This window comes from Streptopelia decaocto (assembly GCF_964273445.1).
Source record: "Streptopelia decaocto genome assembly, chromosome: 5".
In the NCBI taxonomy this organism is placed as follows: domain Eukaryota; kingdom Metazoa; phylum Chordata; class Aves; order Columbiformes; family Columbidae; genus Streptopelia; species Streptopelia decaocto.
In genome coordinates, this window is record NC_138659.1 from 29,709,335 (window position 1) to 29,733,690 (window position 24,356).

Genomic DNA, 24,356 nt, shown 5'->3' on the forward strand with positions numbered 1-24,356 from the left:
CAAGGTTTTGTCTGAGCAACAACTGTTGGGCTGCATCTAAAGGGATAAACTCCACCCTATTAAATAAAATAAAGGTGTTACGGGATCAGAGAAAAGTAACGTGATTTTTTTTTTGCATGCAGTTATGTATTAAATCCTTCAGTAATGGTCTCAGCTTTTTTCTCATTCCTTTCCTTTCTAGCAGGGATTTGGGGAATAGCTTTTAGGAAAACGTGAGAAGTCTTGAGAAAAGATGACTGTTTTTCACAGTAGTGACCATTAGAAATTCATACTTTTACCATGGCTGCAGCAAAGAAAGTCTAAATGACTGATACATGGAAATTGCCATTGCTACCTTGTTGACAGTCCTTAAAGCAAGAAATATTCTAAAGGTAAATATTCCAGGTTAGGCCTTGTGCATTGGACTAGGGACATCTGGATTATGTTGACCTTTCTACTACCTTAATGACATTCTAAGAGGCAGCTGAAGCTAAGGGATAGTGTCACACACTTCAATGACAGGCCTTTATCCACCCATTTTTTCCGCAAATCTCAGAAAACATTAATGCTATTGGCAACATCAGTATTGGATTTTGAGACTAAAAAGGCCAACAAGGCAGTTTTAACCATGCAAGAGATTTAGGTTATTAAGTTCAAAAAGATGGGTTTAATCAATGATGGAAACAAGTGTCCTTTTTGTGTAATTTGACTAGGATGGTGAGAAGTTATTTCCTCTCAGCTCCACATGAGGAATTCCGTGGTCTGTTCTAAATCATAACAGAATAAATGAGGATTGATTCCTTTAATCAGTTATATCATCAATTTACAATGAGGATATGAAGGAGTTTACAGACTGGTAGGATCAGATATAGTATCTTGCTTGATAGACTGGGTCTCATTTGCTTTTGAAAAGCCTATGTTATTCTCTTAAAAGCTTTATTGTTGCTATTCTCTGGAATTCAAAACTTTACAGAAATGTCATTCTTCCCAGTTAAAAATTGCAAAAAGTTAAAGTAATGCCCCTTTCAGATATTACAGTAATTCTTACTACTGTGTTGTTTTGGGTTTTTTTTAAATCACTGTTTTCCTGACACAATTTAGTTTAAATAATGCATGCTGTGGAGACATCTCCAGGAAGCCAAACAAATCTAATGTATTGGCTCTTTACTCTGTCTTACTGGGTATCTTCCACCTGGTGATTTGGAACTTATAATTTAATACTGTTTTCTACTTCTCACCTAGCAGAAAGACCGAGGAGGGAACAGAGACACCTGCTTCTCTAGAATTATGGCTAGGTAAAAGTACAATTATATCATAGAAAGGAATTGGGCAAACTGGCTGGAAAATAAGCTGCTTCTGCTTAGCTAATTCTATTTAGGGCTGTCAAGCTTTTAAGTATAAGCACTGTTCCCGATGTCTTCTAAATAGAACAGCTCTTTGTTAACAATTATAATGCTTTTTACTCATCATGTAGATGTGTAGCATTATTCATTTGCACTTTGCTGCCATTAATTAACAGAGCCTGATGTTCACCTCTTTTCATTCAATTATAGTGTAGGAAAAACTTCTCCTCGCCCTTTAGGAAGAACTGCAAAGCATTATCTCAGTAATGACTCATTTACAAAAACTTCCCAGACTTACTGAGCAGCTCACGGCCAGCCAAGAGAAAACTGAAGTGGATACATGGATACAAGAAGGATGACTTTGCACATTCAAAATTATTACTTGGGGTCCTTGTATTTTATTCCCAGTGTCAAAGGCAGCTCAGGACAACAGGATCTGCTGCTGCTACAGTGTCTATGGGAACTGAAAGGGGCTCTGCTTTTGCACTGGGTGCATCAAGCCTTGTTTGCCTGGCAATGCCTCAGTCTGGGACACCCTGATCTCCACGTCCTACTTCATAGCACACACCAGTGCTCACAGGACATGACACATATGCCTACCAGAAAAGCAGCACTGCTGAAATAATGCTTCTATACAAAATGAAAGAAATCTCCAATGTCTTTTTAATGGTCTGTGGCATTTTAGTAAAAGAACTGATATATCAACATTTATGTGAATGGCTTCTATAGAAAATCCTATTGCCCATTATTTTGTCCAGCTTCTGATGCCTAAATCTTGCTAAGGCTTTTGTGGTAATCAACTAAATAAAATAGCTAAAGGCTCAGGGAGAAAACAGATGATTCATTAAAGTTTTACTACATTTCAAACCTGCATAGGACATTTGTGGAGTGTAATATGATACAATATATACTTAACTACTTCTCCTACTTCACTGTTTCTCCGGAACCCTGGCAAATTCATTCACGGGGCTTATACACAGTATTTTCTGCAGATTGAGAAATGTACAGCTGAGACTTCCCAGTGGGTCTTAGCACATACTGAGGAAATTGATAACTCTCTGAACTGCCACGGAGTCACTTGCAAAAAGCTCTTTTCATGGCTATGCCACAGAAAAATGTCTTCTGTGTTTTGCTGTTTCAAAGCGGCGGCAAGCTTTAGCCAGCTCAATGGTAAGAGATGCTAACTGTGAAGATACATGCGTTCATGAACCCACATCAAATAGTGGTGGATGAGATTTTCATGAGAAGTAAAGCAGCCACCCACTAGAATTAGGAAACTGATTCTAAAAATGGTACTTTCCACTAAATCTGAATTGTTCCCGATTTATATTAAATTTGAGCAAAATCAGCCTTTACTTCTCCTGGCATTACAGTCTGTGTGAGGGTGATAGTCTGTGTGAGGGTGATAGCTGCAGCTGCTATAGTGATGGGGTACCAAAGTTTCAGTGATCAGCAGCACAAGGCTTCTGGATTGGCTCTTTACAAGTCCCCGTTGCAATCAGCTAAAGATGAGGACTCGAGCAGCATCAGAAGTACAGTCTTATCTTAATAGGAGTTATTAACAGCATTATGATTGTATGGTCACCTTGTTTTCAAACTCTTCTGCTTCTTTCAGCTCCCGGGGAAACCCATCGATCAGAAATCCTCTTGTGTCCCCTAACTTGGAAACCATGGCTTCCTTCAGTAGCTCTATGACAATACCCTGCATTGGAAAGAAAGGGAGTTAAATGGTTAATTAATAAGAAAGATTGACTTTAGTCCTACACCCTTGAGAACTGCCTTGTTTAGCTAAAATCAGGTCCTGTGAATGCAGGTGTTTTTCTTGTTCTGCAGGTAGCAGGGTACCCTACTTTTTCTCCTCCCAGGACCAGCTATGCTACAGTAATCTAGTTTTGCAACCCACCCAAGAGTTCCAAAAGTGTCCTATAGACGGCTGGGAACATTTCAGAGTTTCAAAATCAACGTTAATATCTGTGAATCTCTGGAGTACTGCTGCAGCATTTTCCAATCTGATTCCATTTTGCTATGTCATTATGTCATTTATACAATTATATTACATGGGAAGTGATAAGAGACCTAATTTGACCAAACACACTGAAGAGCAAAGCAATCAAAATCAAGCCTCAGCATAGCTTTTAGTTTCCCCTGAGCAGCACTTCACTGTATCTTTCATTAACAAACACATCCTACAATCTAGCTGCACTTGCTGAAGGACCTACCAAGAGCTGGGGCTGTGGACCTGCCATGCAAGAGTCAAGTCCAGCTGAGGACAACACATTCTGTCTTCACAGTCTCCATTAAACTGCAGTCCACCTGCTCTGGGATGTCAGCCAGCTCTGCAGGGAAGCGCTGCAGGTACTGTGAATTAGAGTAGCTGCCAGGAGGAGCAGCACTGAATCTGAAATGTGAAGCTATAAAATGGACATAAAGTTTATGTTTCCTGTACTTATTCTTACACTTTGCAATGCACAGCGCAGCATCTGTCTCACTGTATTTCAGAACTGATTTATTGCCTATGGGAGTCTGAAACGTAAAGACCTACTGGAATAGAAAAGGGAAAGGAGTGCAGATCTGGCAATGAGGAAATTTCTCCGTCAAGTTGCAGATTAATTTTACTTAAATAGAAATCATCAGCTCTAGTCTCTTAATTGCACCCTTGTAGACAATCTACCTACTTCTGCCTTTGTTTAACCACAATGACCCAAAATAAAATTGTTGCTTACGCCAGGCACAGGTTCACCACATTCCATGATGTCTTTGATCAATTTACTTCTCTCTGACAATGATGATAACTCATTTTGGAGAAGGTCACCAGCGGACAGGTGAGTAAATCCGTATTTCTTGGCTAACTGTTCACATTGGCTACCTTTGCCAGAGCCAGGGCCACCTTTGTGAGGGAAAAAGATCTACAATTAGAAAAGAATAAATATCTGCCTTTTCTCAAACTATAGCAACAAAGAAAATGGGAGGAAATTGACAAGACTGCCCCTATTGCATTTTTCTTTTTGCAAGGACACTATATAAAGTAGAATAAGTCATAGACTTCCCTTCTGACAGACTGCGCTGCTGACTCAAAAATGTGTAACCAAGTCAAGGGAGTCACAGCAATGTGAAATCTCTTGCAGAAGAGAAACTGTTCCTAAAACACTATTACCATGTAAAGGAAAAAACATGAAACAGATAGCCAGCAGTGTTTGACTCAGTATGTTCAGCTTGATAGCTGCAACAAATATTAGCAAATGAAGGTTCGCTGCACCCTTGTGAGGAAAATATTTTGCCGCCATTATGGAATAGAAAGATAGAAAGAGATGGTGAAACCTGCCTCTGTCTATGGGATGCACACAGGCATACCATAACTAAACCCTTTTGCACTGTGGTAAATGTAAGAGCAAAATTTCACTGTGCTTGTTCCCTTTCCCTTTGAGCTGGAAAACTCTCAAGTGCTGGCATGTCTGCTGATAACTGAGAGCCAGGTACTGAAGCTGCTAAACACTGGCAAAGGCTCGTGCTGCTGCTCCATGGGGCTGTGGCACTGGTTTGCACGGCATGGCTGCTGCAGGGAGGGGTGCGAGTCAAGTGCTCAGCAACGAAGGGCATGTGGAGACCTGGCCTGGCCACCACCCGCTGATCTATATCCACAACCATGCTCGGTCAGGAACTGGAAAACCACCTCTGAACCAAGCCCAGAGCCAAACACCTGGAGGGGTGCAGGGCAGTTCCAGCCGACACAGGCTCAGGTGCAGCTGCTCAAGTGATTTTTACCTCAGACTGAAGGGAAGGCACCTGCAGCTGGCCCAGCTGCAGGCCGGGGGTTGGCATCTTCCGGGGGCCTGTGAGGAGAAAAGGCGGGAAGACAGGGCAATGCCTCAGGGAATGCTGCCCATGTTCTGTCAGAAATGGTGCCTCAGCTCTCCCTCCTTCCTTTGGTAGGACAGCTGCTGTTACCTCAAAAGTCCCAAAACTCTGCCTCTGTTTGATGCCTCTATGGCAACCACCTTTTTCCTGAGGCCATCTCAGGGGCTCTGGACACCTCCTCACTCTGCAGGCGCTGGCATTGCCCTGTTCCACCTCCTCCATGGACATGGCTGCTGTCCTTCCTCGCCCTGTGGGCTGACCCTGTGAAATGCCAAACGTGTCCTCAGCCACCCCAGGTGGAGAGACGGCAGTCCACAGAAACTGCTGGAAGGTACTTCTTGGCGATCCTGCTCCTGTGACCCACGGAGCTGAGGTGAGTGTCCCGTGGGGGCTGAGCTGGGTGGGGAGGGCTGGGCGGCCATGTTGGTGCTGGGGGAGGCCGGGAAAGCCAATTTCCTTTGTGACAATATTGGGATTTGGGGAGAAATTTCAAGGTGTGTGGCAGCGTTTTTACAATCTTTGATGGATCTGTTCAGAAGATCTACTGCAGTAGGAGATGATAATTATACCCTTGTAGGGAGACGGTATTCAAAAATCAAAAGAAGAGGAAAGGCCAAGAGAGAAGAAAACCACACACTTTTCAATAGTTTTTTAAGCATGTGGCTTGTGTATTTATCAGCTCTTCAGACTTGCAAATATGACTACAGAGCTCTGTTATGTGGATTTAGGATGCTAGAAAATAGGTCATTTTCCTTTTTGTTTATGTGTGCATAAATAAATAATAGGAATAACATGGTCACAGCAGAGTGAATCTGGCACTATCTCCTCCTGACTTGAACTTTCTTCTGACTTTTGCATTACATGTAAGAAATAATTGCTCCAAGCATATGAGTTTTGGAGACATTACAGTACTGTAGCTGAGAAAAAAAACTGGGTCATAAGGCAATAGCATCAAATGAACGGTTTTGTCTTCTGTAACCTGATGTCTTTTACTTCAGCTTCACAAAGAAATTATCAGTCCGTGGTGTGAGAATCACACTTGTGCTACAATTTTAGGTAGAAATATCATTGTCACAGTCTCATTTGCTTGGCAATGTGGCTTGCATGTTGTTTTTCTATTGCTTTAATAGGAAACTATTATTCTTTTGTAAAAGCACAGAATGAAACAAGGAATAACTAGGAGTGGCTACAGAAAAATAGATGCAGAGAGTTTATAGGCAAATTATCTGTAAAGAGATCATCAAATATCTGTAGTGGCAATTAATTTTATTTCTGGTCTGTTCTGGTTTTTTAGACTAGTAAGTTTGTGTGTGCATGTGCTTGTTTACACATTCTGTCTCCTGGCCTTGAATATACCAGCAGTGCAGTAATTTCATCCTATTTTTTGGTGTATATACACAGTATTAGAAAAAAACAGCTATATAGATTACTTTATCATGTTTCTTGTATAACTTTATCTTCTGAATGTAGAGCTGTAACAGAAATTTCATAATGTCCCTTCATATACTAAACAAACTAGATCCCTTTTTCAAAATAACAATACAAAGACTTCTTTTGGTTTTTAGCTAGCAGGTAAACATTCAGAAAACTTGATGTGTTTCTATAATGCCTTTATCTATTAGTATTTTAAGAGAGAATGCTGTCAGAATGACACAATATGCAGGGCATACACTACAAAGAGCATTACTGTGCTTCTAAAACATCAATGAAAATTGACCATATTTATTTTCAGTAGAAGAGTTCTAACAAAGCTGAGATTAAAATGTTGAGCTCTTTAGAGAGAAAAAGACAAAATTAGATAAGCTATGTGCTGAAAATGGTAATTTTTATGGCCAATGCTATTAATTTAGTATCATTTGATGAGTAGCAAAGCATCCTACTGTTTGACAAATGTATATGACCCACTTTACAAAGTCTTATCAACAAATGAGACTGCAGCTCTTGCTTGGTCTGATCTGAGAAGGGGCTGGAAGCCCCCAGGAAATTCAGCATTGAGGGCTGAACACATACTCAGAATTTACAACAGTATTAATCTACATGCCTGAAATTCAAGTATTAGTTAATGTCTTGCCTCCCTCTGAAGGCCAGTGTTTAATGTGACCGAAAAAACAGCTATTTAGGATGGAAAGCACATGAAAGTGCATTTTCTTACTCCTTAGATACTTTCTTCCTGCTCAGAGTATATACTCATGGGACTGCTACAGAAGCACCTTTAACAGCAAATTAACCCTGCAGTCATGAGGCTTATTATCAATTTGTAGTGTTGCAAAAACTGTATTTCATTCTTTTAGAGGATCTCTTTATTAAATCTATGCCTCTCTCTAAAAAGATGAGAAAAAATTAATAATTTAGTTGAAGAAAGTTTATAAGGAACAACAGCTGCATACTAAACATAACAAAAGCTAGCCCAAAGATATTTTCAGTTAAGAAGCCTTCACTGCAACTTGTTATGCTGTTTTTCAAACAGAAAAAAACTTGAGGCATTGAAAAAGTTAGTGATGTTTTGCAATGGCTCAGTGCTTAGGAGGAGGAGAATATGTCTCCACTTCTGTTGTGAAGGCGTAAGATTCTTTGTGAACGCTGTCATTTTTTTCTGTATGCTGTCATCTTTCACTCCACCTGAGTATATTTTGGAAAGAAATGGTGTTAACCAGCGACAGGCTGATTTGCGGTAACTTCTTATTCGGATTAATCATGTTGTCTTCCAATTTTCATATGACATGAAGATAAAGAATTAAGGTCTAGAAAATGGCCAGAGGAATTATGAGTGTGCTGTGACCTGTGGGAGAATGTAGAACAATGACCAGCAGTTCTTCAATGTTAGCATGCTTTTGTATTACACTACTTTTGCTAAGAGCAGTACATCTTGCTTTAAAGCTCATTCATTAACTTAATAAAAAGTTGCAGATTCAGAAATTTAGCACATTGTATCAGTCATCGACATCATTCTTGGAACTTGAATCCTTTGTCTCTCCCTTTGTGCTCTCTGATACAAATAGTAAGCAAGTAGCTGGGACCAGTGTACTAGACAGAGCATAGAAATTGAATGCAGTTCTGCATATTGCTTTTCTGTAGACAAGGCTAGATTAAAAGGTCTGTGCACTCCCTTAGCATGGTTTTCCCTTTCGTTATGTTGATTCAGCTGCCTGTGAAACTGTGTAAGGGGATTTTGTGGTAAACAACTTTCTGGCAGCAGTGCTGACTTAGGTGGTCACTTTTCCCCATCTAATAATTGCATTCAGAAATGCTTCACAGAGAGCACTTCAAGGGGAGAAAAGGAGCGGTCTCAGTGGCAGGGAGAAGTGACAACTGCCCAAGCAGCATTTGTGAATGTTTAACTGCAGCCTGCCTTAGATCAGTGAAAGATCTCAGCTTAAGAAATCAAGTCTTTGACACCTGCTCTCCCTCCTACCCCAATTCCCTCCAGTCTGTGAAAGAGGACAAGCCTGGGCACCTGATGCCACTGTACTGGTCTGGTCTAGAGCACCACAGCACAAGCAGATGAATTAATGATGCCAGAGGGAGCTGGGGCTGCTGCTGGCAGCCAGCAGGGACAGGAACCAGCAGCGTGAGCAGTTCATGAACTGGCCTTGCTGCCAGAAATATTAATAAAACAGAAGTGTCATACAGACAGACTGCCATGTCTCTATTTTAAACTTGCTAAATCTTACGGGTTTATCACACACCAAAATACTACGAACATTTACATAAAATACCAGCAGCAGGATTTACAAGAGAGTCCCAGCATTCATTTTAAAATGTTTCAATTTCTAGACGTTATTTTTATGAGTGTCATTGCTGTATCATGGAAAACGCTTGCAGGTGAAACCCAGGTGCCTCAGAAGTCACAACTGAAATAAAAATAACCTCAGTCAAGCAATCCTTAAATCCAAGCTATGATTTTTGGAGGACTTGATCAGTTTGGCAATTCTATCTATGCTACTTGGGTTATTTATACAAATAAAAATCAGCATTATCTTCAGAATATGGCACTTGAAGACTTCTCAGTAGCACCTCATCTGTTGTTCACATATTTGTCTGAGTGAAACCATATAGGAATGACACTGTTAGTTACAAACAACAACAAAAATCCTTCAACTTTTGTTGTTGTTGTTGTTGTTTTCCTCTCTGAAAGATGATTTTAATCAAAAACCAACCTGGAGCACATGTCAGCAGAGTGATGTGATGTCCTAGGGCATCACTGAGTTATCATCCCTCTTAAAATGTGTAGTTAATTTCATAGAAAGCCAGAGAAAGCAGCTTTCATCAGCTTCTACAGTTAGCGCTTGGACTGACTGGGGTTTTAATTAATTAGCACTGCTAATCCTATGCCTGGCTGATTGTACAAGGAGCTGTAACACAAGTACTGTAGAATAATTTAGGTCAGAAGGGACTTGATCTGGTAAAACCCCCTACTCAAAGCAGGGCTAAATGCCAAGTTAGGTCCAGTTATTCAAGATCTGACATACCCTGGACAGAGTTTTGGGGTTTGTGATGATTTTTTTTTGTTTTGTATGCACAAGGAGCTAATGTGCTAGTGTGTGCAGCTGATAATGTTTTACCTGTGAAGTAGGTGGTGATAATACCTTCAGAGTGTCAGCTGAAAAGCTGGTCCTATTTACATTGAGTTTAAACCATTACCAGCTTTGGTTCATCAGAAGGAATATGACACGCATTTTGCAGAAAATATTGGTTACGCTATGTTTTAAGGATGAAATTTAGGAGTAAATGAGGAATTTCTCTCTAATCCAAAGTGCAGAAAGATTCCTGAAAACTTTCTGCTTGAGTTTCAGCCTCAACCAAAGCTAAATGTGGCTTTGGTTTATGAAAGTCCTGTGGAGGACAGGGAGGGATAATGCTCCCAGTAACTTGTTATGTATGACAGCTTTCTGGATGCGATATAGAGTATCGCATTGGCTAAGGATGATAAAATCAAATGCTGTTCATTGCAGTTGAGATTTTACTTTTCATGTGGTCTGATGAAAAAGGTTTGATTTGGGTTGTTGGTTGTTTGGGGTTTGTTTGTTTGTTTTTGTGGTGGATTTAAAAAACTTTTTAGTCACTGGCAATAATTGCATGTTTCAAATATTAGAGCATCCCCCAAATTTATCTTTCCATCTGTTTAACTTTTTATATTTCTCTTGAATTTTATTTACAGGCCAAATTTAATTAGGTTTTGCCTCTTTTATTACCCTGTTGTTATGTCTCATATTTTTCACTTGCTGATTCTATATCTTTGCTGTGCTGTCTGGATAAAACTTTGACATTGTGGCTTAATTAATCTGAGTTGACTAATATTCCAATTAATTCCTGCATTAGCTCTAATGTAAATCTTTGCTAATTAGATTCTTTTTTTCTTTCCCCTTTTGGACAATATTCAAGTGAAATTAGTGGGGGAGGGAATTGTCTCCTTTTTTTCCCTTTGTCTTATAAATTGTCTCGATTTGTCAGCTATGGCAGATGGTGTTATGTATTTCAATTACTTTGTAAACTACTTCAGATGCACATCTTTAGGACTCTAGTTTTAAAACATCTTTATGAGCATCTTATTATTCCATCAAGAATACATCTATGTAATGTGTAAACATGACTGAGATTGAGACAGTTTTTCCTGTTCAAGTATCGAGAGCAGGATGCTCCAACCCATCTATTCTGCTTATTTTCTAGTCAAGGTATCTGGGGCTGAACATTTCTAGCAGCATCCACTGCAATGGAGGAGTCTGTCTCTGGGAAATACCATTTATGTTCACTACCTAGATGGAGTAAACCCAATATTTCGCAGCCAACTGTGCAAATGTGAAGATGTCACGGTGGTCAACAAAACAAACCAACCAACCTCCTCACAAACAAACGAACAAAAACCCAACCAACCAAACCACACACCACAGAAAAAATATACCCTACGCTTCACATCAAACTTCAAGAAGCTGTTTCAGGGATGGAAAGATGGGGGGTGGGAATGGTGGTATTTTGGAAAAAAAGTATGAATCATTCTACATAATTTGTTGGCAAGCAAACCATGTTTGGGCTTATTCAAATTTTTCATTGTAAGATTTTCAACAAAGAAAACTTAGACTTGATGAAGCAGAATTTTCCTCTGTTTCTACAAAGCATTTACTACAAAGTCTGAGTTGAATTTAAGAGCAGGATTAAATAGGGAGAGGGTGAGTTTTCAGTTTTAAGCTGGAAGATGGCTAGTAAATGGCCTATAAAAATTATAACTGAAAATTAAAAACACTCTGATAAAGAAAAAGCAGTCGAGATAAATGAAGAATATGCCTCTCTCATGGACAATTTTAGAGGCAAAATTCCTTGAGTGTCTTCGTGTCTTAAAAAAATGTGTGTGTTCAAACACAAACATAATTTTCCAATAAGATATGTGAGGCAGAAAGGAGGAGGATTTCTCACTGTAGCAAACAGCAGGAAGATGTACTTCAGTAAGCATGGAATTAGAGTTTGCTTAAAGGCTGAAAATTAAGAGTTATGCATCTTTTCCTTAAGAAAAGTCTCCAACAAACACTTCATTAACCTAGTTTTACTTTTTCAAACACATAATATCCACCACGGGTTTTCAATAAATTGAGGCAGCTTGTATTTGGTATAAGATAGGGTGAGATAAAAGGACAACACATAAACATCCTGTCTTCTCACAGAATTCTTTAGGTTGAAAGGAACTTCTTGGGATGATCTAGGGTCAGCTAGAGATGGTTTTTCAGGACTGTGTATAGCTGGGTTTTGAACATCTCTATGGATGGAGACTCTACAGTCTTCTGAGCAACCAGGTCAGTGTTCGACCACCCTCACAGTAAAAAAAAAAAAAAAAAAAAAAAAAAAAAAAAAAAATTAAAAATTTCTTGTGTTCAGATGGAATTTAGTGTATTTTAAATTGTCCCCATTTTCCCTTGTTTTGTCACTGGACACTACTGGGAAGATTCTGGCTCCCTCATCTTCATTCTCCTTCCAAGCTGAAATTTGTTAATCTTCTGGTTATAATTTGTTTTAAAAGGCTGGTCAAAGTTCAGGCTATTTATATTAGTCACATTTATATAAATAATGGGCATTAGCATGGTGCTTTTCCTCTCTGGACTTCCACAAAGCAGATATAAAGTAAACCTTGAACCTGCAAAGCTTCAGTGCATGCTGAGCATTATGCACGATCACTAGCCCATTGACTTTTAACAGCACGTCGAGCACATGTAGAATTGAAATCTGTATTCACAAAAGTTGTTCCACAAATGAAGAGGTGAAGAGACCTCATTTTTTCACCTATACCTTAAAATCCAATCTATAACAGTTTAACTAATGCTGGTGAGGCGGCTTTGCTTTTTGAGATCACACAGCACTGCTGGAGCTGTGCAAGCCCCCAGGTCATTTTGAGTGTGTTCACACTTAACCATACCTCCTGCTCTAAGCTTTACACAACTGTTGTCACTCAAGTTAATTTAATAACATGAAATTAAATTCTAACTCCCTTTCAAAAGACTAAACCACCATGCAAATACCTTAACCAAACTGTTCTGCTAAGCTTAAAAAAAAAAAAAAAATCGTACAATTATTATCAAAACTAAATAACATGGGGATTTTCAAATGTAGCACTACTTACCGACTACAAAAATGATGTTTGATTTCCTCAGATCTTCTGAAAAGTCTGAAATGAAAAAATTCTTTAGTTGGCAAGAGCTACTAATTTTAATCTCAGCTGCTTTCCACACTGAATTGTGTAACACTCATGCAAGCTGATCTGATTTCACTAGATTTACTTTCTGCTATAGTGCTCTGCATTCCAAAAGGAGCTATTATCCACAAACCTACTTATCTCCCAGTTTTGCAGTTCTCACTGCAGATGTGATATTTTTCTCTGAACATGTTATTACATTATAATTGCTATAGAAGTTTGTCCACATCCTATTCAGATCCTATATTTGGTGCACTACATCTGAGATGTAGGCTTAAATACCCCTGAGCCTCAAGTCCAGCCAAATAATAATAATCTGTACTGAAATTCAGGTATTACTGTCATTTTAGCACCAAAACTACTGTATGTACTATAGCTTTGCCTTTTACTGAAATGGTATTAAAAAAAACCAAAACAACCAGTTCCTTTTATTGAGTCCCAGTCATTAGCCTGATTATACCAATACAGAAGGTGATCTTGCACCATCTGAGCTGCTGGAATTGTATTTTCTCTTTGACTTAATCACTTACAAGAAACATTAGTTTACCACATACAACTTTGTTTTTTATTATGTGGTATGTACATCTCTTATTACATAATATAATTAGCCATAAAATGTTTTGATTAATCTTTTCATTCCTCTTAAACTCTTAGCAGCTCATATTTTCCAACAAGCTTTTCATAACTGCTGATTTCTGAAAACACCTGTAAGATCTGATGCTGATTAACCATAATATTTTCTAATAATTTTGAATCCACTAGCCTAAAGAGTGTAAAAATTACTTTTACAAGCTTTAATTTGCATTCAAAGAGAATTCACATGATAAAATCCTTTGAGACATAGCTTTCACAATATAAATAACCTGAATTCGCTTAATCTTCTAAGTAGCTGTTTAAATACAAGGGGAAATCAAAGGTTTCAAAATTAAATGGCAAATGACACTGAAAAAGAAACTCACCTCCTGTGCTCTCATAACCAGAAAAACTTGACAGATCCTCCTCCTGTTAATTAAGGAATTGACAAAGTGAAATAGATATTCTGCATAGTTTGTATTCCTTCTTATATCTACTTATATGTGTATCTTAAGATCTTCTCCGTATTCTAACCTCTCAGTTTTAATCCATGTTGAGATGGAGTCAAGAATGTCACAGAAACGCTGTTAGTGCTGTTCCATTTGGTAGAACATGAGCATGGAGAACCCAGGACAACTTGAAATGATTAACTGTCCCATATTGTTTTTGTGAGAAACAGCTTTGTCAGTGTCCAACCACACAGTTCCAGCATGATATATAAGCAACCAGTGTGCATGTTGAATTGCTTCCAAAGTAAATATGGTGTGCCATGCTGTTAGTAGTGGAAAGGCAATATTGGAGTAAGTTCTAGAAGTGAGTATAAAGATGGACATATTCTTTGGTCTAAAACAACTTGAATGTGTTTACCTTTAGAACACAACACAACAGAGGCTGCTGAACCACAAAAACACATTAACGCCAGGAAAGTGGGGAACTCGGCAAGGACTTTTTTTTCCTGATACTTGGCCACTTAGAATTATTTTGTCACATACTGTATAGTACAACCAATAGGGAATTACAGATACTGCCCAGCAAGAATGTCAGAGTGGAAATTCTTGTAAACCAGAATTATATATGTGCTGGACACAGTCTAGGTTATGTAGTGTTGATAGACTCACACCATCTGTGCTTTAATCTAGTCTATAAAATACCAATAATCGCATTGACAGTAACACGCTTCTATTACATCATCAGTGTGCAATATTGGCATGGAATACATTGTGCTAGTCCTCTCAAAATCACATGGGGCTATGGAGCTGTAGTTTCTTACAGTTCTGCTTCAGTACGCTGTCAGAAATAGCCACTGTGAGAAATGTGTACAGCTGCATGAATAGATGAAGTGTAACGAACAGCACAGTGAAAAGAACGGGTGAACTGCTGCAGTCACGGTAATTTGCGGGCTCTTGCACCACCCTTGCAAGTTTCTCCTTGTGTTCCCATTACCACTGAAACACAAGTACCCTTCATTATGCTGAAGTATCATTATGTTGGCTACATAGAACGTTTTCATTTTTTGAGTCACAGTAACTCTTGGTCTATCACACTGCAGCAGAACTGCCATCTTTAAAAAAAAAAGGCGAAAAAGCAGAGGGGAGCAAAATTTAAAAAGCAACTGGATCCACTAAGTTTGCAGGAGAATATTTCAGGGGAAAAAAAAAAACCACCAGAACCACCAAAGCAAAACAAAACACGACAACACATTTTTCAAATAAGGGATTAGTCTCTTTCCTAGAATTCCAGTGACAGTATTAACCTTAGGTGCTTCTTCTTTGATGTAATAACACAATAAAAAGTTTGACCCTGCAAAGAATATATTACATATCAAAGGCCTGGTTTTAGATTCAGCTGCTTATTATGCCTTTGAAGGTTTCTGGATCAAAATCATTTTAGGCGTGTAGTTTAAAGGTTTTTTTAAAATCAAGATCACAGTCACAAGTTTAGAATGAAACGAAAGAGGAATGGCTTCTTTCAAGTGCTGCTTTGTTCTCCCCTGCAATTGCAGAATGAAATTACCTCTGTAACCTGGTGGACTGATCGGAGCAGCAGCTGATAAGAAAAGTCAGTTTAAGTCAGCAACTGCTCTAACTTTTTAAAGCTGGAATATGTAAAAACTAGAGACCGAACTGAAGCTAAATAAGCTATTATATCAGCTGCTTTCATTCGACCAACCATATCTGCTTTAGTAGAATGACAGGTTAACTAACCAACACGCCATGTTCGCATAAGGAACAAGTGCTATGAAAAGCCATTAAAGCGAATTGTAATTACAACTCAAAAGCAGATGTGACCGTGGCATTGATCAGAACCCAGAACTTCAGAACAATGAATTCTGTCTATATCTGTAACTGCTTGTTTTTCAGGTGCGTGAATATTGTTTTCAAAAAACCTGTTTTGGTTTGGTTTTTTGTTTTTTTTGTTTTTTTCCAAAGGGCATGTTTCATAACTCTATAAGACAACTTGGCACACGGCTTGATGTGAGTGGGACCACCAGCCCTGCTGAACTTCCATGACAAAATAAGCTTCCTCACATTTCAGAAAATTAGGTGTTCCATAAAAACATCTTTTTCAGGCAGTATTGAACAGCACCCAGCTGGGGTGGGAAGAGGTCCTGAAAGCCTGGTCTCTAGGGTTGCTGTAAGGAAAGTCAGGAGGAACAAATTAAAACAGTTGGACTACAATAAATTTGGTTTAGATGACAAGTATTCGTACACAGTTTTCACTATTCTATACCTAAACTTGACTTAGAACCATTTCACTTCACTAATTTCTTCCCAGTCTCCTCAAAAGTGCAACCAGTACTTCTGCTGATCTGGGTGAGGAGCCAGATGTACTGTTTGGCTTGCAGTCCCTTGGAGAGGTGACAGACACTGGTGTCCTGATCAGCGCCAGTCCCTTTATACTGAAATTTGACAACACCCCTTTCTAATTGTGTCTTTCTAGTAAGTAGGTCTCTAAACTGTGAATTGTTAACCTGTATTGGCGTGAAAGCATGGTTCTGTTCTGTATGGTCACTGTAGTGCTTTGGAAAATAACTGTTTGATTTAGCAAAACGTCTCACAAGGAAAAGTCCCACCAAGTCCTAGATTGCTAATAGTATTTTACAACACATTGCATCGGGACTATAGTGAATTAGCAGCAGAACAGTTTCTGTATTCTTGGTACAGCTGTTTCCACTGAATTGAAAGCAAGGTGAGGAAGATTATAATCTTCTATGTAATGAGCTCTGGAGAAAGATGGGTATCTAATTTCAGATGCCTTTAGAGCGAGGTTATGTTATATCTACAAATATTATCTGGAAAAACATATCAATGAGTGGGGCATAGCTGACCATGTATCTGCTCAAACAATATCAACAGTACATTGAAATGATTGCTAAATAGAAAAGTTTGCTACCTGTAAAGAATTTGTTATCTGTAAATTGCCTTTAGAGTTGGAAAATGCAGGTTTCTGACTGTAGTCTGACTTCTTGTCATTTAGCTCATTACTAGTAAATATCTGACCAGTAGTAGCCATTTCATACGTTAATGAGTTTAAGTTACTGCCTGCCATTGCTAGGTTGTGAAGTAATTTCCATAATAAAACAAACTGTCACACTATATAATAAGGAAATGATGCAAAATTCTTCAGATCTTTCAGTTTTGCTACTAATAAATTAGGAGTTTGTGTTTTGTTGTGTGTTGTTTTTTTTTTTTTTTTTTTAATTTAATGATGGAACATTTTCTTCACTAGGATTTAATTATAACTGTTGTGAATGTTTGTTACCTGATGGAATAAGAAGGCTTTTCTGTTACCCATTAGTAACCCCAGCTCCAGTCCTTGGGTTTTTTCTTTCTTTTGGTAACACGAAAAAGAAAAAAGTTCTCTCTTACCACTTTGTTGCTTGAATCATTCATGAAAATAGTGGTGAAAATTGTCTGACACCTTTTATTCAGATTTTTAGCAGATAAAACAAAAGTTCTTCCTAAAAATTTACTGAAGAGGATAAATAATCTTAGATTAAGGAGAAAAGTGGCAGTAGAATGAGACTGAACTAAAAATACAGCATGACTGTTGCCTAAAATGATGCTCAACTTTCAAGATTGAATTTGACAATGTAAATATTCAAAGGAACATGTCAGGCACTCATTATTTAAACAAATAGGAACCACATGTTTCTCTACTTCAGGGTATTTGTTGAGAATTGAACTTAATGTGTAAGGGAAAAAAAAAAAGGCAGCACAAATGCACACAAATTTAATACAGAATGACGTAACGTATACAGTAGAAAGTACAGGCAAGAGCTGACTATGTAGTTGTATATTGCAGTCTCATCAGGATCCGTTTGATGGGAATGTACTTATACAACCATCAATTTCTCAGCACACTGTAGCTGTATAATTCTCCCTTTGCTGTTGTTAGGTAGGTAAAACACTTGTACTTCTGTAGCATTTTATTTGTTCAAAGAACACTGCAGTTCCACATAAATCTTCCCTGTACTTCCTTGGGGAACAGAGGCAAGGGCATTATTTCCCTTTCAACAGACATATTGAGTGACTTGTCAATGTAAACACAGTTATACATGGAAGCAGAACTACATTTAGGACTTAGATTTCCACTTTCACCTCTTTAGCCTGTAGTATACTTACTTTGAATTCTTACTCACTAACAAAGTAATATTAAATGAAATATCAAATGTTTGCAGATGATGCTTCTACATCTACTACCATTAATTTTAGCTCTCAAACTCTCTCACTAAGAATCGTTCAGGGAATCACAAAGCAGTATGAAATGTCTGGACATACAATTTGTCTGCTTCAGCACAGGCCAGTCTGTCACAATGTCTGTGGTTTTAGAGCTTGATGTGTGTTCGCAGCTGGATTTAATAGGCATATACCTAATCACAGAGGATGGTCTTTCAGATTAGACATATGCAGCATCTATTTATAAAATGTATTTATCACTGAGCGGTGTCCTTACACATACTGCAAAACAAAGACCCCAAAGAAGCTTTAGGTAGGCGAAGTTAAACGTCGGGAGAAACTGGGGCCGGTCAGAGCTTGGCTGTGGAATTTGTCTTCTAAATTCCTGTTTTCGTGCTGTAAGAGCAAACGTTTGGCTCTTATGAGATACACTGCATTAGCTGCAGGTTTTATGTATGGGAAATGGTCCCTTGGAATGGATTTTATGAGCCGTACAGTTGCTTGTCATTAAACTCAATTCATGATTCAAATAACTTTTTGATGCTGAGCTGCTTTCTGCAAGCTGAGTGTTGGCCAAGTGTACCTCTGGAAAGCAGGGGTGGCTGTGCTCAGACTCCTTCTGGTCCAGAAGGAATGAATATGGGTAAATAATATAAGATACAGTATGAACACCTTCAGACTTCAAGGTTTTCTTTCCCCATAAGGCATATCTTCTTTTACAGTGCATACTGCCCAGCAAAGTGGAGTTATTTGTGTCAAAAGGAACTAATAGAAATTAAGATGAGACAACAGTGCTGATGTTACTTGAGGTGACTTTTGTTTGTTTCGAGTGCATGCCACTAGGAAGTGTGAAAAAAAATCAGTGTCTGTAATAGCATCTGCAAAGTCCTGCCAGATTATTAGATCACTATGATTCCCTTTCACTTCTGGATTTCTCGCAAAGACAACGATCTCTATACCATTATTCTTTTAAAATAAATGTTATTATCAGTTCTGAAAATAAAACAAATTTACACCTATATAGAGGTAGGGATTAACTAATTCTTAACACTTGTAAACCAAGATTGAGTTAACTGGCTTTTAAAGATATGCAAGATTTTTTCAGATGTTTTTCATTCTTTTTCTTTGATAGCAGAAAGAAGAGCACCTATCAGGAATTTAGAGGGGACAAAATCACAGTCTGTTTGCTGTAGTGTGTGGGGGTTGGGTTTTTGTTAACTTCTGTAGATTTATTTAATGACAAAAATTACACATGAATATTAAGCATGAAAATGAAAGCAAAATTTATTTAGTTTCACATTGTTTTCCAGGCACTGGAAAACTAGACATTTACCAACCAAGGTATGCAATAACAACACCCCTCCCAGCAGGGAAGCAGCATTTTGTATCATCAAAGCAGCACAAGAGTTTTCCAGTAAATGAAACACTTCATTTGCAATTTTCATATTAGGTTTAAAAGGGGACAGCGTTATATCTAACTTGCAGAAGAACTGCAGCTTGCTTTTTAAATACCTTTGTGCTTTGAAGACACTTGACACCTGTATTATCTGTGATTAGTTATTATCTAGTGCTCATTTTACAATACTTCTGCCAGATACAGAATTCAGTTAGTTTTCAATAGATCTATATTTGTAGAAAGTGCTCAGTGCCTATAAAATTCCTCCCAAAAGTTATCACTATTTTTCCTGTAGCTTTCTTATTTTCTGTAAATCGCCATCACTCCTTAAATGATTTTTCTTTATGTGGAGTCTTTATGCTGCTTGGTACAAATTCTCCCAGGGGCTTTTTGTTATATCGAGACACTAGAGCAGAGAAGTGCAGCACTGGACCTTCCAGTGCATCTGAACTGCAAACTCAATGCTGCTTTGTTCCTTTTCTTGGACTGCTAATGAATGGGTCTCTCAAATAATGCACTATTGTTGTGTTTTGTTTTTTTTTTTTTAACTTTAGATTAAAAAGGCTTTTCTGCAAGCCAGTCTCAATTACATTTCCTAAAAGAAAAAAGAAAAACATACAATGCTTTGATAAGCTTCAGTTGTGCCGGACAGTAGTAATTGCTTCTCTTGGAAGAACTCAAAGTTCAAGGTGTTACTTTCCACAAATAACCCACAAAATGTTATGCTTCTGCTTCCATGCATCACCATGGCACCACTTGTTTATTTTGTCAACATGAGCTCCATTATTTTATAAAAATCAAACTCTATGACAGGTGCAGTAACCTGTAATTAATTTTAAAGATTTGTTACGGTAATTCAAACTGTCTTTAGGAATATAAACAGCAAAGGAGCCAAGGGCAGAATGTAACTTTCACTTATAACCTGAATTTTCTAAGGACACCTAGTTTTCTTTAATATTTATATATTATTTTATTTCATTCTTTAAGATGATTATTCTCTATTATATATATCTACAACAGGCAGTATGCTCAGAAATGTCTTTTCTATCACTTGCTCCCCTTCCAAGCTTTTTTTAGCCCAAACCCAGTGTCACACATTGCAGCACTCACCCAAGATTCTGTGTAGTAACATGTTTGATACAAAGCTCTGTTCTTTACCTTACGGGTCATAATTTAGCACTGCTATTGGGGGAAGGGAAAGAAACAATATTTAAAAAAAGAGAGAGGTAGTTTAGTTTCAGAATGGCACCACAAAAATGAGTAGGTGCCTTTCCCTTGTGTGGCAGAAGAACAGGTCAGTGAGTAAGGGCTGCTGGCATTGCTGTGCCCTGAGCACATCAGCTGTTCACCAGAATGACACATACACAGATACATGATTCCCAGACACAGAACGCACAGAATGGCAGCAGGAGGAGAGAGGGAAGAAATGTAGACTCGGGAAATGTAGCTAATGAGAACAGACCTTTTAAAATATGGAAGTAGAGCATCATCTGAAAGATCTTGGCACAGAGAAGGACAAGAATAGGGTATTGTAAAAATAAGACCAGTGTGTGGCCCCAGATCCTATGATTTGCTGCTACTAAGATAAAAGGTGACAGCTGTGCTCAAATTTTCCCTCTTAAAGACCTTCTCTGCTTACTGTTTGAATAAGCATATTCTAGGTTTACTAAAACATCTATTTATGTTTTATTAGGTGGTTTTGTAACTTTCAATAAGGAATTTTGACAGTATTTATAAAGAACTTCTCTGTTAAGAAGGAACTGAACAATGGGAGGAAACAGTCCACTGATCTGAGATGCGCTACTGTGCAGGGATTATAAAACTAGGCCACTTCTCGCTCCTTGTGACTGGTATTTAAGCCCAAATTGACTAACGTTGACTGCAAATCACGGGATACATAAGGAGGGAAAAGACACCAAATAGGGAACATATGGCTTCCTGAAAATACAGTTTTGGGGTTTTTTAAGTGTTTCCAATCTACCCAAAGAAGCCGCGCTTCTGCTTCAACACAGTACAAATAAGTTATTTAAAGAGCAGTTTTGTATCCCATATAGTAAAATACCATCTTTGCAATCACTGCAGTTTCATACGTAAACGTAGAAGTCTATAGTATGTACTTTCACCACGATTAAGAAATATGAATATTTTCTATAAAAAGATGTTTCTTCTTCAATGCTTTAAAATACAGAATTGCTGCTACAGGTACTTTTAAGGAAGAGCTTCGGTAGTTGTCTTCAGGGATACTGGACTATGTGAACAGAACCCTCTGTTCTGAGTAAGGTGTCTAAATCTAGGAGGTGGGGAGGGAGCAATTTAAAATACATCTTTGCATTTCTTTATGAGCTTTAGGTGTAATGCGAAATATTCTGATGTGGATCATATTTGCATTGACTGTGTGGGATGCCTGATATTCCCTGAGGTTCTCTGGGCTTAAAGGTAAACATGTAAAATGCAGAACTCAAATTTAGCTGTAAAGTTATATTTTCTGCATGAAAGGCTAAGGCCTCAGTTTGCCAGTGGAGAGAAGGAAAGGAGGTATGCTGTCCCAGTGCTATTGCCTGCAAAAGTGAGGGTGAAATACTGCAAATTGTAACACTTTTTTTCTATAGACACCATCCACAAGCCACAGAGAAGAGCCTCCCAAGTCACTGCAAAAGTATCTTGTGGAGCATAAATGCAGCACATCTTGAAGAATGATGCTGTCATTGTTTAAATCTCTAGTAACTCACATGAGCTCACCATCCTTGTAACCGAGTCCTCATGCCCTGTTCTGCACATCAGAGCTGTGGGCAGCAACTTTTCATTCAGAATCAGAAAATAAATGGGGATGCAAAGACTTCAACTAACCACGGCAGTTCAGTTGCCCCTAATATATGTATTATCAGAAAGTAAATCCAAATAATGTCTGTTAATAACTGTTTCTGGCGTTGCAAAGAAAAGAAGCAGATTGAGTCTAGGGCGATTTTTCTTGCCCGTTTCACCATGGTTTCCATGGGGCAAACAGAGCAGTAGACTTTATTTCACGTGCCTTTACTACAGGGTACAATGGTGACTCTGAAAGAGTCAAGACTTCTTCAAGCTTACAAAATGATAGAAAAGCACCAAAATACACTTGGTTTGATCTTACTAAGGGAGCACTTTGTACAGGCAAATTGTAGTACTTTGTTTCTAGAACTGATTTTTTTTTTTTTTTAAAGCATTTAATAGGACAGTTTCCATGGCAACTTGAACTGAACAGATTGTTCACTGACTTCAGTACGTTTCTATTAAACATCTTTTCTCTGTAGTTAGGCCTGTGTCTCCAGCTCTTTCATCTCTTTGGATGCTTATGCATTATCTTTTTTTGCAGAGATCCTTAAACTAGATTGGAGTCCACCTTTCTGTGCTCTTCAACAAAAACAAATGTCGAGGGAACAGAGTTTTACAATCATTCTCTGAGTTTTCTAGAGTCCATTTTATGTTTTTTTACGTACTCCTGTTTTAATCAGTTTCCCTGTAGAATCAGAATCTGTAATTCAAATTGATACCACTGCCTATCAGTGAAAGAGAAATGGACACTGAGGAAATGTTCAGCATTGAAAGCTCAAATGGCTTCTGGACACTCGCTGTCATTTTACAAAGTCCTGTAACAATTAATGCTGCACAGTGTATATAAATAAAGCTGCTGTTACCCCAGAAGTTCTGTATGTTCTTTACTTAAGAGAAGGCACATGATTAATATAGTACCTTCTAGATCTGACCCCTTAAATGATTTAATCAATGTTTATCTAATTTTGAAAAGTAACTTTAGAAGTCCCAATGAAAATTGCTCCTGCTAATGGAGATGTGCAGTTCACTCTGCTGTATTGTAATGTCAGCCCTAGAGCACTGTGTCTGAAGGGTTAAAGAAATTACTTGGATTGAATCTTTGACATCGAGAAAATGGAGTCAAATCACAGTGACAACTGATATGAAAGATAGTAAAGGAGGAAAATGGTCTTTGGTTTAATCCACAGAGCTATAGTTAAATGAGGCTTTCAATTTGCTGTCGCCCATCAGTTTTAGGAATATTTGTGTTCTGCTTCTTCATTGAAAAGCCTTTTAGGGCCTTTTCATTATCTCTCTTGAATATTTAAGTTTCAAGCTATAATAATAATCAGTCAGGCTGGAAATGTTGTTACAATCTTGGTAGCAATGGAGTCTGTTTTTCATCAGTTTGCTTAAAGCTTTCCTCCTGCTCTCCTAAAGCCTCAATTCGTATGTGCTCTGGCTGGGAAACAACAGCAAGCTGAAAGAATTGTCACTACATGGCAACAACTTTTAATCAAGAGCTTGTTTCCTCTCGTTAGAATGAGAGTAAGCCTCTTTGAGGGCTTTTTTTCCTCCACTTCATTTTAGTTTAGCTTGTTGCTTTTCAAGAGAGCTGTCACATTTTCTAATTATAAAACATTCTGCACTTCCAGCAAAGATTGGGTTATGCAATTTTCTTAATTCAATAGATTGCTTGTCACTGCTGAACAGAAAACCTTTTATTATCTTTCAGTCTTTTTTACATCTGCTTTTCCTATTTCTTTGGCACACTTGGGGAACAGAAAAGGCAATCTCTCCTTTGGATGCGACATTGCATTTACCTAATTGGATAAGTAAATGCAATCGGACACTGGAAGGACATGGAAATGCACCAGTTATGAACTGGTAATTTTATTTGAGGCACAGAAATGTGTTTCCATGTTTTGTAGATGTGAAATAGGTTTCCTCCCTCCCACACCTGCCCCTCATATAGGAGGAAGCTAAGTATATTTTTAAGATTTTTACTTTAAGTTTACCTGAATTTCATGTTTCCCGAACTTTAAACTCATCGGTTCTATAAGCACTTG

At 38.2% G+C, this 24,356-nt stretch overlaps 1 protein-coding gene across 1 annotated transcript in view; it reads right to left on the minus strand.

Moving 5' to 3' along the window:
- AK5 (adenylate kinase 5) overlaps nt 1–24,356 on the minus strand; it is a 90,172-nt gene that overhangs the window by 10,522 nt on the left and 55,294 nt on the right. Inside the window, exons 9-12 of the mRNA XM_082054841.1 lie at nt 13,812–13,854; nt 12,781–12,825; nt 4,046–4,209; nt 2,908–3,024 (exon numbers count right to left, since the gene is read on the minus strand). Coding sequence (XP_081910967.1) covers nt 2,908–3,024; nt 4,046–4,209; nt 12,781–12,825; nt 13,812–13,854 — 369 coding nt within the window. The remainder of the gene's footprint in view (nt 1–2,907; nt 3,025–4,045; nt 4,210–12,780; nt 12,826–13,811; nt 13,855–24,356) is intronic.